The sequence below is a fragment of the Epinephelus moara genome, chromosome 5, assembly GCF_006386435.1.
Source record: "Epinephelus moara isolate mb chromosome 5, YSFRI_EMoa_1.0, whole genome shotgun sequence".
NCBI classification, from domain to species: Eukaryota; Metazoa; Chordata; class Actinopteri; order Perciformes; family Serranidae; genus Epinephelus; species Epinephelus moara.
In genome coordinates, this window is record NC_065510.1 from 15,348,309 (window position 1) to 15,364,168 (window position 15,860).

A 15,860-nucleotide genomic window follows, 5' to 3' on the forward strand; every position below is an offset into this window, starting at 1 on the left:
TAGGATGATACTTATTTATGCTACAGCAACTTGTTTGTGATTAATGTCTTCTTTTGGGAAAAAAACAAACATATTATTCTGAGCACAGACTTCTATTTGAAATGATGAAAGCAAGGTAATATGGATGAAGAGTTGTACTGTGATCCTTCCAGTCAGGTAGACTATTTAATGCAGCTCCGATATGACCCCTCTGTGCCCTCCCCCTTAAACTTCTATCTCAGTGATTCTTTGAGCTTCACTGGGCACACTGCACTGCAGGATCTCCACTTCTTCCACAAGCAAATATGGTGTGGCTCACATGTCCATCTGTTTTGATGTCACATCACGCAGCCAATTATGCATATGTGAGAAAAGGCGGTGTCTGTGTGCCTGCGAGTGTAAGAGCATTTGAAAGAGTTGAGGCAAAGAAAGAGAGATGAGTTAAGACGAAATAGATGTGTTAGCACCAATGGTGGTGTTAGCAGAAAGAAGTCTGCCTTTTGCTGTGTGTGTGTGTATGTTCATGCGTGAGTGTGTGTTTGTCTTTGGATCCGTCTGTTTTGTCTTTGGTGTGTGAGAATGCTGAATAAACATACATCTCGGCTTCTGTGCTTGCACAGTGTGTCTTTGTGTGTCTGTGTGTTGCTGGCCGAGCCTTTGCTTTGGCACCGTGATTCACTTTGCCCGCTGCGCCTTTTAAGACGTCAGCTGGTGCAGAGATCATCTCACCAACATGACAAACACCATCCAGATCAAACACATGCCTATTTACTGAGCCGAGGCCAAGATAGTGGAGCAGATCAACGGCAGAAGTCAGTTCACTCGCTGCACACTCGCAGGGAAAAAGCTTTGGAGGCATTGTGTTGTAACACTGCAAACTGCCAGAGCGAAGTAGGCACCCGCCCTCCTCCACATCTCACATTATGTTGCCTGAATGATGCAGGCATCCATAAGAATTAACCTGGGGTCTCCTCTGTATTATTCACATGAATAGGAGACAGAAAGCTGGTCTGGGACTCAAGCCAGAGGAATGGATTAATCACAGACGTTGTGTGATTGGCAGAATGTATTTAAAACACATGGCCCTTTATCTGTGTGATCTGCAGTTTTGTTGTGTTACATATTCTGTTGGCATTTCCACTGCAGGAAATATTGGAGCAGAGCTGTCGTACAACAACGTTGGCATGTACATATCATCTGACGCTGGCAATAGCTGGAGACAGGTGAGCTTCACACCCGGATCAAGCCAACTGACAGACTTGCACAACAGTTTGACACGTTGACAGAACAGCCATTGGCTCTCCGAATGTATATGTATTGTTATGTAACCTAGCTGACACTTTGCTAAGCTCCACCTCCCTTGTTACCGTTGCAACACCTGTCAAGCTTGCTAATGTCACCTGGCAGATAGAGTATTCTTTGGGGACAGACCTCACTGTCTCTCCCTGCCTCACCTCATCCGATGCTGATTTTAGTACATCAGTACATCAGTTTTTCTCACCAACTCTGCTGGCATGCTGAACAAAAAGCAGTGAGATAGGTAGATACAATGTGTTTAGTTGTAATTGGGGCTTCTTGTAACACTTTTTAAAAAGGTGTTACAACAAGCCCGATGAAATACCTCACATTTTACTTATGCTGTCTGAATTTAATACAAGTTGTAAAATTCTAACTTCAACTGTATCAGTACTAATCAGTCCAAAAAATTACTGTCATACTTTAAGATCAGTGTATTGGCTGTATCATATGCTCACCTCTTCACACAGCTGTGCAATTTCACATGCAAGACCACAAAGGAAGTGGTCATACATTAAATGTATTACCTGACTCTGAGGTCATCCTGTCTTGGTGAAAGCAGTGGTGTTACAACCACCCCTTTGTCACAACCTTCCCGATCAGTGACTGTTTATTAAAAACTGATGCGCAGACTGTGGAACTCAAGTGTAAAGCCCAGCTCAGACCAAAGACTCAGGATGAGATGACTTGAAACAGGCAATTACTTGCTATGCGCTGTTCTGCAACGTTCTAAAAACCTGCAGGTTCACACCAGTGCAACTAGATGCCATGGTGTATGAACTCTATGCAACAACTCTCTGTACTTCCGCTCTGATTTCCAGCTTTTCAAGCTTATTTTGTGCCTGAATATTTTGTAGCTTCTTAAAATATGAATGAGGATAGTGGTGGAGAGATACAGGCTACAGTTGCATTTGTAGTAGTGATGAAACAGCAATAAACATAAACAAAACAAGCATCAGATGACCTGTATTCATAATAAATACGCCACAATAATGTAAAATACCAGTGGACAGAAACAGAGGGCTCAGCAGGTACGGAGCACCTGTCACAGCAAGCAAATATGCAGTCAGCGGCTGTTTTGATTCAACCAGCGGACTTCACTACAAGCCGACTGGCTGTTGAAACAAGTCATGAGCTTTGACCGGAGATTTGACCAGCTGAGTTGCAGGTGACGCCATCAGCCGGCTTGAGTCGAGCGCAGACCGTCCAGTTCACACCGCTGCAACTTTTCTCTGCAACGTTCTAAACAGTTTTGTCTTGTTGTGAATCTTTGGTCTTAACTGGGCTTTAGTTGGATCCAGACACTGGGATAATCTCACTCTTGTGACCTTTTTTTGAGAAAAAACTCAACTTCAATAGTCAAGTTATACATCTCAAACAAAAACAAGAGAGAAGGAGTTCCCCATACAAACAATGGGGAGCAGTAATTGGACATGCACATTCACAGTTTAGTCGCGTTTCTGTCTGGCTGATGATTGGTCGACTGAACATGCTGCTGCTCTCCTCCTCTCACTGAACACAGTCAGTCCAGAGAGCCACAGCCACATGAGAGCACATTCACTGAAACATACTGGTGACTCTCTTTAAGAAAATGGAATTAAGTTCTGCCCCAAAACTCACTAATTTGTTGCTAGGTGTGACACTTACTGTGTTTACATGCTCAAAATATTCAGTTTTTTCCTACATATATTCCTGGCTAATGAATATGAATGCTATACTAATATTCCCATTTACATGCAGACATGCATATTGAGATTGACATCCCTCAGGATGTTGTTTATCACTTTAACATATGGAAAAGTGAAATGGCTGGAGCTGCCTGTCATTTCACTTCTTTGCATCATATAGGATTTTATAGGATTTTTTTAAAAGTTTTTCACTGGTGGTGGAGTTATTTGACTGTGCAAACACAGCCTCAATCTTTCATTCCTTCTTGAAGGCAAGGCAAGGCAATTTTATTTATATAGCACCATTCATACACAAGGCAATTCAATGTGCTTTACAAGAGAAAAAAATAAAAAAAAATAAAATAAAACATTAAAGGAACAATAAAATTGTGTGAGATCATTAAAAACAAAAGCTAAAAGCAAGACAATAAATAGTTAAAAACAGTGCAGCAAAAAAAGCAAAGCAAAAGCAACAGCAGACAAATATAAAAACAATAGCTACAGATTATCCTAACAATAAATTACATATCTGATTCACTGGTAAGCTGCAGTAAATAGTAATGTTTTAAGCCCTGATTTAAATGAGTTGACAGTTTCAGCCGACCTCAGATATCCTGGAAGTTTGTTCCACTGGCGGGGAGCATAGAAACTAGTGGTCAACTAGTGGTTTTGATCCTGGGAACACTGAGTAAACCTGTTCCAGATGATCTGAGGGGTCTGGATGCTTCATAACCTACAAGTAAATCAGAGATGTATTTAGGCCCGAGACCATTTAGTGCTTTATAGACAAGTAACAAGATTTTAAAGTCTATCCTTTGACACACAGGCTTGAAAAGGTTGATGTTTTGATAAATGGGCATATCCAAAAATTTGATCATAGTCAATTCTGTCATAATGTTTAAAAGTAGTTGTGTTTCTTTTTTCGACCAGTAATCTGGGCTTTTCTTTTGGGGGGTGCATCTCTACCACAGCCTGGAACACTGTTGGCCGGCTGGTTTGTGTACAGTGTATCCATGACAACGCAAAAAGATGACCGAAAAAAGACAAGAGGCTGTGCGTCGGACATTCCGAATGCACTGTATACATGTCGAAAAAGTGCTATTAAAACCCAAAAAATACTGGCATATTCCACAAGTCGTGATCAGAAAATGCTACATTCAAATAAAAAAGGGAATTCCTATATATTTTTTTTTATTCCTAATCTGGAATATCTAAACAGAATATGCTGTTTAAATGACCTGTGTAAAATTAGGATTATTACCATATTTGAAATAATAGTGTATTAGTGTGCATGTAAACGTGGCCAATGAGTAAAGACACCACCCTCCATACTCTTTGTATGCATGCCTCTTTCCTATTTCGAGAAATGTTTATGGTCGCTAAGGTCTTATTGGTGGGGTTTAGCAAATGGTCAATTGCTTATATCAGGGTTTCTTGTAAATTATGAAAGTGATATTTTGCCTTTTGCATCAATACTGTAATGTTGAATTTCTGCATGTGTCATCAGATTTTTGAAGAGGAGCATAATGTGTGGTTTCTGGATAAAGGAGGGGCCCTCGTCGCTGTCAAACAGCCATCTGTGCCAACCAGACACTTGTGGTACGTCCATTTAGGAAACTTCTTTGGACACTCTTCCTTTCCTAAATTGCTTTTTCAATTTCCGTCAGCTATTTTTAGGTTCATTCAACACTTACGGTCCAGAAAAAATATGACCATGTACATATTATATGTGGCATTTGATCAATTTAGCGATGCACTTTGACTGTGGCTCTTAGGATAAAAAAAACAAGAAAGAAAACGTTATAGACGGTCTAATTTGAGAGATTTTTTTCAAGCCACTTATCATTAGCAGCCAGCCGTCTGAGCCCCCCCTTTTAGTGTTTTCATTAACACATTGCCTTCCTCTTGCCAAATCGGGTGCCTACGCTTTGCCTCAGTGCAGGCTAATCCAAGTGAGACCAGATCTGTTCTCCAGTCGCTTTTGCAACAATTCTGAAATTAGTTTTAGAGCCACTGAAGTGTAGCCTGCTGGGTTTTTTTTCTCCCAACCAATTTAAGTGTGATGGTAGAGGAAGTGGAAAAAAAATGACAGATAGATAGAAGCCTGTGTAGCTCCACAGCCACTGTACAGCAGCTATGGAACAGTATTGCTTTCTCAGCCAGTGTTCAGTTAAACACTTCCCCTGTCTGAATCTCATAATAGGTGCATGTCAACGCTTTCTCTGTTGTCAGTGCTTTTAGCTAAATCAAGGCAATGGGGGTTTTTATAGGCAACATGGGGGGATTTTCTTTCTTCCAAGCACAGGCCTCAGCACTGTTTCAACCCATGTCACACTCAGGTACTCCTAGTTGTTCTCACTTCAGCACCGATGTTGATAAGCTGTCAGAATCAATAGAGCCCAGGCCTCGATGATGAAAGCTGTCCAATTTTTTTTTTTTTTTTTTTTTTTTTTTTTGCTGTCTCCTTCTCCCTCTGCAGTTTTGTAGCTGAACATGAAACAGTTCTATTCTGGTCTTGTTTTTTTCACCCCTGCGTAGACTTTACCCAGGACCAGTGAAGTTGCTCTTTTCCTTTTTGGCATGTGCTCTGAAAGCCGTTTTGTGCATCTTTGCTTTGATAACCGCACAGACCGTCTCTTAAATATCTTTTTAATGCTCAGCCTTTTGATATTTACCCAAAGCTACAGTAGCTAATTGCACAGAGACTCAGAGACTCGTCTGTTGAGACAAGCCAGTCATTCTGATCCCCACCTAAATCCCCCATGACCAGGCTCTAATAGAGAGCGTCTGTTTCCGTGCCATCGTTGTTGCTGGGTTTGTGATGGGAATGCGTTCTGACACACATACACAGGGTCAGCTTTGACGAGGGGAGGCAGTGGACCCAACACAGCTTCTCCTCAGTGCCCCTGTTCGTGGATGGAGTCTTGGTGGAGGCCGGGGCTGAGAACCAAATCATGACGTAAGTCCAGAGAATCTGAAAAGGTGACGATTGATGTGTTAAAAGGTGTTTATTTCTCTGTCCTTTTAGAGGGTATAATGTGCTGAGTGAAAGGTGAGTGGTGTTTCTCTCCTCTGTTCAGCCCTCTGGGTTCTCAGCAAAAAGGCAAGACAGATGGAGTAAGGACCTTTAAAGACGGTGTCCATTCAAAGCTCTGTGGTATTTAGTCTTTATTAAGCCACATTTCTGAAGGGCAGGTAATGGGTCATGTAGGCTGTTAGTCAAACCTTTGTGCGTACTGGGTCACCTGACAAATGGGTTTGATCAAAACGAAATCACTCGTTAACAGGGCTGCTGTCATGAAGCCTGAAAACCCCTGAAACTCAGTTAGCACCATGATACTGTGGGTTTGGTTTAATGAGGTTTGATTTATCAGCCTAGTTGCAAAAAGAAAACATAGGCATTGTGTGTTTCTGCACACCATAAATATGCTACATTTGCAAGTTTCATGCATATCATTATAGAGCTCACTTTGTCATTGGGAGGTAGAGGGGATGGTGTGTCACCAAGGCGAGATGCCTGGCAAGCTGTGACGACTGTTCAAGACCAACAAACAACAAAACCAGTTATAATTTTAGTCACTTCCTGCTGCTTTCCAGGCACCAAACGTGGGTGTTTTGTGGTGACTCGTAGTTGTTTTTCCAGCAGAGATAGTGCCAAGAAAACCAAGTATTTAAAGCCAAATCATGATCTTTTCCCAACCATTCAGTTCAGTTCAGTTCAGTTCAGTTCAGTTCAGTTCAGTTCAGTACAACGTTATCCTGAAGGAAATTCTTGTGCCAGAGAATGCTTTAAATAACAGTAACACTGAGTACGGTAACCAAAATTTTAATGATTCACAACCACAACCAGTGGGTTCCCCGAGTCAGGGTCACTCAACAATAGAGTATTAAATATGTAGCAAAATATACAAAAATACAAGATTTCAAGGAGCAAAAGCAAAAAACAGTGCCTCAAAAAGTAACAATAGTAGTACGATAAGTACAAGAGTTACTAAAAATTACCTAAAATGGTGGAAAAACAGACTGCGCCTAATTGAATTTGATATAACAATGAGAACTAGTATTGCACACGACTGAGAAAAATGATATTGCCAAATGGTTCTTGTGCCTTAACCTAACCACACATTGACCAAAAGGTTCAGTGTATCTCCTACATATTAACATGCAAATGTAATGTATCCTGGGTTCACAGAAACGTATAATGCCAACGTTTTTTTCTGGCGATCGGGTTGGATTGACTGGGAACACAGCACTCCCCAACTGTCATCTCATTTAGATTCAGATATTGCCAAAACTGATTGCCGCAAGGTGATTAGTATGTGACACCACCAGTGAGAAGAGCACAAAAACAGCAACAACAAAAACAGAACTGTCAAATGTGAAATTACCAAAACAGTTTTGACAGAGGATGTGTGTGTGTTCATGTGAGATCTATCATTAATTGTAAGAAGATGAGTGACATCGGTAAGTGTTGAGGCCCTTTAAAGGATTAACTCAGTGTACTCCAACTCTGGTGCCATTTTTGTGGTTTGTTTTGTTATCACTGAAAGAAGTTCATTGCTGAGATTTGGGAACTCAGTGACATCCCTCAAAAGATCTCAATCATCAAAGACCAGACAGGTTTCAAACAAACCACAAGCTTAACCAAACCTATTTGAAAGAGAAAGGGAAGGCAATATTAAAAATGATCTCCTTTATCCGTCTTCTGTAAACCTACCACAGTTTACAGACCAATGTTCAGTTTCTATTTTGACCCATACCTTACTGGCAGTAGTTGTAAGTGCACAGATTTCCTGTGCTACGACTACTAGACATTTTGAGTGTGCTCACTTTTAGTTTCACCTCCAAATATAGTGTCAGTGGTTTCCAGCCTTTTTGGCTTATGAGCCCTAAAAATAAAGCTTGTGATCCTTCATCCCAGATTATGACCTAGTTGTGAGTCAACCATAGAGTGATGCAGTATTCCCTTCAAGTTAAAAGGGTTTTGAGGCCTTAAAGACACTGACATTAATACTGTGTACCTGTGTTAGTTGTTCATTTGTCTCCTCTTACATACACAAATGTGTCAAATAATTCTTTTTGTGTGTTTTTACGCCAAAATGTCAGACCGTCTGTCTTTAATTAACCTGATTCCTTTCAGAAACATGGGAAGAAGGCAATGAGCAACCAAACAAGAAATGACTAAAAAAAACTGCAAGAAAGTTGTTAAGAGAGAAAATTCAAAATAAGAAACTTAGTTAAAAACAAAAATAGAAAGAAAGTTAAAAACAAACAAGCAAGGAAAAGACCTGGAAAAAGTGTTTAAAAATTATAATAATTCTGCACCATAATCTTAAATATTCAATAATAATCATTGTAAAGATAGTTTTTCCCCAGCTTTTTTCTTTTTTCACTGTTTTTTTTTTTTTTTTAATAATTTTCTAAATCTATTATTTTTTGCAATTTGTGGGACATTTCTTACCAAGTTGCTCATTGCCTTTTTTACCATGTTTCTGAAAGAAATCGCACCAATGTGGTCAGGTTCCAAAGGTTTAAACACTTGAGAAAGGCGTCGGAAAGCAACACAAGAAAAGAAGTGTAGCTCCAAGTTTCATAGGGTTAAATCCCTCTCATAATGTACACGTTATTACAGAAGATAAAGATGCTCTAACTTCATTTTCACTGTAACTTTAAAAGGTGGAATCATCAAACTCATTCTTTCCCTGGGGCATCAAATATCAATGGTTTGTCACGCTCCTTGATGTGTGATATCAATGCCAAAGGCACCCTTTAACATCTTTAAAAGATGCACTGGGCTTTCAGCTAACTCCAGTGTAAACCCATCTGTGGTCATAGTGGACGCTGAGAGCAACTGACATAATAGAAAGTGTGAGAGAGGTTGCATAGTGTGGGTGGGAAGGCTGGATGGGTCAAACCAAACCAGACATTTATTAAAGGAGAACAAAGTTCATGTTCAGTGTGAAACCAAAAGTCACTGCTGTTTGAATGTATCATTACGCAGTTCATGTACAGTAGTTGCACTCATGTATCGTAATTCTGTCATGTTACATGACAAATGTGTGTTAACCCAAAACATATTTTTTATAAACCTAATTAAGTAGCTCTGTTGCTACGTGTGACATTAACATTAACCACATTACATTGTGTTTCTACTGTGTGTCACATAGATATGTTGCCATGAGTTGCTAAGGGGTGTGACAAAGTGTCAGTATTTGACAACCTTTATGACCTTGAATGCTGTGTTTATATTTGTGTGCATGTATGCGCGAGAACCTTGGGCTAATGTGTAAACCATCTGTTTACTCAGAGCTATGAACAGTAGTGTGAGTGTTTGGGTATTCATGTATGTTTTTTAAATGTATGCCATTCAGTGACATTTGCTTGATGTTCTTTTTAAGTTCCTTTCTTTTGTAAAAGAAAAAAAAGTGAAGCACATTGGGTTTCTTTCTTTCTTTGTTTCATTATGAATAGAGCTGCCTTCCCTTACTCCATGGAATGAGAATGGGTTGAAGTATTCAGTATTTCATAAAAGTAAAAATAGAGATTAGTCAGAAAAAAATACATTTCTGAAACAAAAATGTTTCTTTTTTCTGAAAATATCTTGTGACTGCTCAGGATTTCCTTGGGGCCCCTCGGGGGGTCCAGACCCCCAGGTTGGGAACCACTGGTTATGATAACGGGGCTTAACTGTTGGCTTGTTTCCAACCTGTTTCATCACTGCTTGGTTCTTGCTCCATCTGACTTTGCTGTAGTGATTGCATCCTAACAGATCTCAGCAGCTGCTTTGGGAAGTACAGTATTGTTAGACTCAATAGAAATGATCATTAAAACTATAAATGCTGGACCAAAGATGTACCAAACTCAATTTTACTTAAATAAACAGAGCTTTGTCACATTATTTTAATGCTTTGATACACTGACATAAATCCATTGCTTATGATTTTAAGTATTTGTATAATTTGCCTCTGCAGCTTTTTTGGACACTTCAGCCACCGCTCTGAATGGCAGCTCATCAAGATAGACTACAAGTCCATCTTTAGCAGGAAGTGCACAGAGGAAGACTATCAAACCTGGCACCTGCACAACCAGGTAAGAAACATAAACACATACATAAACTAGTGCCACTGACTGTGTTAAAGCTCATAACATTAAAATAAATATCAGTTACATTAATAGTGGTGCTTGTTGTGCCAACAGGGTGAGCCATGCGTGATGGGACAGAAACAGATATACATGAAGCGCAGGCCTGGGAACTACTGCATGCTGGGAAAAGACTATTCGAGAATCCTCTCAGCTGAGTCCTGTATTTGTCGGGCTCATGATTTTGAATGGTAAGACGATGTGCGCCTTTGCACAATAGCTCCTTTCTTCGTAATCATCAAGGGGGATTATGTTTCTCTCCATTGTCTGCTCAAGGAGAGCTTCATTAACAACAATGTTTGCTCTCCAACACTGCCACACATGTTGAAGCGCTCCTTTAGAAGGAAGTGTCTTTTCATCGATCTTTATAGAATTTTTCAATATGTTAGTACTTTCATTATTTTCCGCTGGGCAGCTGCCAAATGGGAATGTTTGTACAAATCAACAGGTCATTTAGTTTAATGCTATGCCCAGTGAATAGCTCTTGGGTTTTAAAATAAAATTAAAAAACAGCTACCCTTCTGTAGCCATTTGTTATTTTCAAGTGCATCCATCCAGCCTCCATTAAATCCGCTCTTCAGTCCACTCAAATATGCTCTCTAGGTTGATCTAACTCACCTGCTTTAGCTGCAAACAACTCACTGACATTACGTCAACCCTGTAACTTTATAAGCAGAATTTGGTGCAAAATAGAGGAAAAAAAGCACAGATTAGAAAAGAAAACGGATGTTTTGAGCTCTACTTTCAGACCGCTTTTTTCTTACACATACTTAATTTTCTTAATGATCTTCTAATAACCACATTTGTTATTAAACCCACTGAGTATACACAGATATATTCTTATGTAAGTGAACTTGATGGATTTGTGTTCTTGTAGAAATAACGCAGACGTGTTTTCTCAGCCGGGCAATGAACTGATTTGTATTAACAACACGTTCTCACTAGAGATGCATCGATCGATTGGCTGGTGACAGGAATCAGCCAATTTTCAGCTTGATCGGGCATGACCGGTGACCGGCTGGTCAGTCTCAGATATACCCAATCCTGTGCTGATCAAATGTACATGCATGCCCCACATGATGGTTCACGTCCCATAGACAGCATAAACAGTAAACAGTAAATCAGAGCTGCTACAACCCGCTCTCAAAAGTTTAATTTAATTTTAATTTTATATACTTTATTAATCCCCGAGGGGAAATTCAATTGTAAAAGTTGTAATTCATTCCCATGCTGCACATGTTCAGCTCAAAGGTGTAGCATAGCAAAGCTAAAGCTAACCATTTCATGGAAGTGGGTTACACTTAGCTTCTTAGTCCGGGATATATAATTCAATAAAACAAAAATATAGCCGGTCTACCTTGGTCTGCTAGTTAGCTGACTAGTCAATGTCAATAACGGGCTACTGAGGTACTTGATAATGAGTTTAAAAGTTTAACATCAAAAAGCTAATACTAACCATTTCATGTAAGTGAAAGGAAAATGCTACAATGATTAGTGCCAGATTTGGGGAGGTATAGATAAATAAAAACACAGTTGGATGGTCCAGCCGGGTTTGCTAGTTAGTCTAGTTAGCTTTCTTACCAAGTAGGGTTCATTAGATAGATTTGGTGGTTTATTCAGCAGCAGCAAAACCTGTTAATGCTGGTGGTTTTAAAATCAAATAAAATGGTAATAATACTTGAGCTGACATGGAGCTGTCAATCAAGCATGCATTGATCACGCCCCGACAGTCCTAATAAATGGTTTGAGCAGCCAAATGAACTGTTTCTGAACTAGGGTTTCTAATATTTATGAACATACATTTTTTCAGATTTCTGTGGTTGCTTAATGAGACACTCATCTTTGATTTCATATATGCATTTTTACTATTTCATGCTATTTCAAGTTTCCAGTGGCTTTAGAGAAAAGTTCCAAAGATATTTGATTATAGTTCTTGGGAAAAAAGAAAATCTAAAGTCAGCAGTGGAAAAAAAATCAGTCAAAAAATCAGAAATTGGAACTGATAAAAAATAATGCATACGGTGCATCTGTAGTTCTCCTTTCAACTCATCTAATACAGCAGCTTGGTCAGTGGCCCTATGCTTCAATCTATGTTGCTCCCGGTACCCTCCTAGCATTTTGGACATTTAAGTATCTGTGCCAATTTATGGTTGTTACATGCTACAGTGGCTTTCTTCCATCTTCACAGGAAATGCAGATTTGGCCACAAAAGCTTCTTTAGGTGTAGGCAACAAATCTAATAGGTTAGGTTCAGAAAAATGATCATGGTTTAGGTCAAAATAACTGCGTTCATTAGAGTGTGTTAACAAGTACACCATGTGACATAGTCGTCATGTGCGTATGCCAGTCACTATATCGTGTGGCTGGAAAAAAAAAAGAAGTTGACTTTTGGTTTCACATGATACACAAGCACCTGCCTCCTGGGTGAAAATCCTGTGTGTGTTTGACCCATCAATCACCTCCCCTCCTTCCTTCACTCTGGCCTTTTTCTGTCTTTACACCACATTACTTTCCACAGACAAGATTACTGTAAAACTTCAATTAATAGGCTATTATTTGCTTAAATCACTGCCATCAACAGGCCTATATTTGGGACGGGCGTCTATATAGGGTGGGCCTAATTCCTTTCACACAAAACAATCAAATTGTTTATTTGAACCAGCATGAATATTACTTGTTTAAAAATTAGGCTTCGGATAATATATTAATTATAAATCATTAATTTGATCTAGCTCCAACAGACTTTTGATTCATTTGATCTGAGGACCCTTACGGACTAAAGGAGTATGAATAACTCACAGGGTAATCGAGGAATAGACACATAATTTGAGGTAGGCAACAACCTGGTTTTATACATTCAAAGAACTTCTATACAAAAACCAGACCAGATCTAATTGAGACTGGCGTTTATTCGTCAAAGTGTGTAGCCACACCAGGCTAGTAAAAGGGACTGGGTGTTTAATTGGGACTAGGCTTTTAATTTAAGTTTTGCAGTATATTGGCGTTAGTTGAAAGCCCAGTGTGTCTTATACAAATGCTGCAACGTGACTTGTGCATTGCTAACAAAAGCCAAGGGCCACTGACCAGGCTGCTGTATTTGATGCCCTGGGAATGAGAACAGGTTGTTATTACAACAACAGCAACACAGACAACATTAGAGGTCACATGTTTAAAAAAAATGGGAAAGAAAAAATATGTTAAGTGGGTGATTTATTCCATAGCAGTAAGCAGGGTGTGTCTTTTGTTGTGATCAGAGAATTAACAGTGCAACAATTGAAGCGTGCAGCACGCACAACAAAGGAGTTCTACACAAACACCATTACCACTGTTCATCCTGGAGGCCAATTCTCAGCCATTTAAGTGGAATCCATTGCATATGCTATTCATGTGTCTCATTAATTTACTCCATTTGCTGTGTGTTTTCCAATAATCTGATAAGTTTGGGATCGTTTTGCACAATTTGCTCATAATGTCTGTCTGTGTCGTGTCTGTCTGTGAGCTCGCCATGCTTGTAATTCTGTTGAGACGATGTGGGTGGGTTTAAATAGTTTCAATTTGTATGCAAATCCTAAACGGTTGTATTTTTTATCTTGTAATGACAGGGAACAGAAAGAAACGCCATCCCAACATACAGCAGTTAGTGTTTGTAGAGTGCCAAATGCATCCCATTGAACTGATGTAAAGTTTGTTCTATTTTCTTTCTGTGACTAAGTCTGATTTCTGCCTGTCTATCTTGCTCTGTCTCTCTCTGTGCAGGGAATTATTTGATGCATGCTTAAAATTCTAAAATGAGGATTTAAAAAACCATCAGTGCAGAAAAAAGCTTTAATCCTTTAACGTAATTTGAGATGTGAAGAGTCTGTCTGCCACATGATCATCTGAAGTACATACTTATTAGCCTTGTATGAAATAAGGTGCTGTGCAAGATGGTGCAGTGCAGTTCCAACATTATATTGTAAATACAGTACAAGAGGGTGATTTATCAAAGACTACAGCTGGATATCAAATCTTTATACTTTATGAGTATCGGCCATATTGTAGCAAAAACTATCAAAAATTGTTAGGTACTAAAAGTTGACGTTGGATGCTCAATTTGATTCTTAGTCTTGTTTACTCATTTTTTATTAGATAGTCCTTGATCTATATGAGGACAACAAAAAACTCAAATTTGTGAGTTAAAAACAAAAAATACTCAGATGCATGCTCTTTTAGTTCATTTGTGTTGTCAGTGGAACTTGGCAGTGACCATATAACTTTGAAAAGTTTGGTCTAAGTGAAAACAAAGGCAACCACCCACTGGTTCTTTTGCAGATATGTGATATTAGCATTAAATCAAGAGCTAACCTTCAGTTGACTCCATCTCCTGATGAGAAGTTATTTAGACAGCCATCTATATATAGATATTTTTATGCAAGATTATTTGTTAACCACGGTAATACATATGCACGACAGCAAGGTGTCAAAACACAGGTGCCTTACACTTGTGTCACACTCCATGTGTTTTGGCAACATAGTGAACAACTATAGGTGTGAAAGTAACCTTAGGCTGTATTTCAATATGACATACGTCTTGTGGCTGTCACATGATGGCATTTATGACAGTCTCATCTGGATTTGATTAGTTTAGCTTAGAATAAAGACTGGAAATGAAAACTCAGCTACACCTGGCAACCAGTCTATTTGTTCAGCTAAGCTAATCACCTGCTACTAGCTTCATATGAAACATACAGACCTTCAGGACATCAAATATGGCATCTTGGTCAGCGGCTATCAGCAGCAGATTCTGTAGTCTCGCGTGACCAGCCTCCCATACTTTGGAATGGGAGTCTGGGGACATTCGTCTTTCGTTTTGTAATAGCGTTGCCATAGGTGCGGCATGTGTGTTACATGTAACAGTGATGTTGCAGCTCTGCAATATAGCTGAATCAAATGAAATCATATCCATTTTCTTGCGATGCACTGAACACTTCCTTTTTCTGTTGTAATACGGACAACAATTCGGGGAACAGCAATTCCGGTGTAAGGCAAAGCTAATCAGCCGTTATTCGAGGATGTACGGAAGTACACGGATTTGGATCCAATCACATCACTGCCGCTGGGAACCAGCGCTAGTTCTATTACAACTTTCCTATGGGAATGTCCACAGACGACAGAGTCAGCCAGTGTGCTGACGTCATCGGCATCTGTGTAAGAGACTACAGATTCTGATGCTAAAGGCTTCTGTATGAGAGGCACCAGCCTTTCAATTAACTCCATTGTAAACCCATCCACAGCAATGACAAAGTATAAGGAGCTAGAAAGTTGGCGTAGGGTGGGAAGAATTTCACCAAGGAGGCTGCACTTCGTGTCCCATGTGAAACCAAATAGTACCAGCAGCATAGTTACTGTCACGTGACATACATCATGTGAAACTCACTTTAAGTTATGCAACAGCCATACTTATTTCAACCAGACCCATGAGTTTTTCTTGCCTAAAACTAAAGTAACCTTGGTGACAAACCTACATTTCCAATGAAAACAGAAGTTTGTTTTGAAAAGACACAATGCATGTAACAGGCAGAAATTGACATGTTGTCCCCAGACATCCAAAACTGATGCTAGAGAGATTCCTAAAGTGTCATAGTTTGAAGTGGTGAAATCATGTGAAGGTTGAACCACGATAGCTTTAGCAGTGTTGTATTCAGTCTCACTCTGTAGCGAAACTTTTGTCTGTTTGTCCCCAAAGACACCATACTATTCTACCTCTCAAGCCATATGCACCAGTGCAACCAATGTGCT

The 15,860-nt window shown here is 39.5% G+C and overlaps 1 protein-coding gene across 2 annotated transcripts in view; it reads left to right on the plus strand.

Annotated features, from left to right (window-relative positions):
* sorcs3a (sortilin related VPS10 domain containing receptor 3a) overlaps nt 1-15,860 on the plus strand; it is a 315,141-nt gene that overhangs the window by 242,955 nt on the left and 56,326 nt on the right. For both annotated transcript variants that reach the window (XM_050045235.1, XM_050045234.1), the window contains exons 12-16: nt 1,126-1,202; nt 4,450-4,541; nt 5,794-5,901; nt 9,914-10,031; nt 10,140-10,273. In XM_050045235.1, the coding sequence (XP_049901192.1) occupies nt 1,126-1,202; nt 4,450-4,541; nt 5,794-5,901; nt 9,914-10,031; nt 10,140-10,273 (529 nt within the window). The remainder of the gene's footprint in view (nt 1-1,125; nt 1,203-4,449; nt 4,542-5,793; nt 5,902-9,913; nt 10,032-10,139; nt 10,274-15,860) is intronic.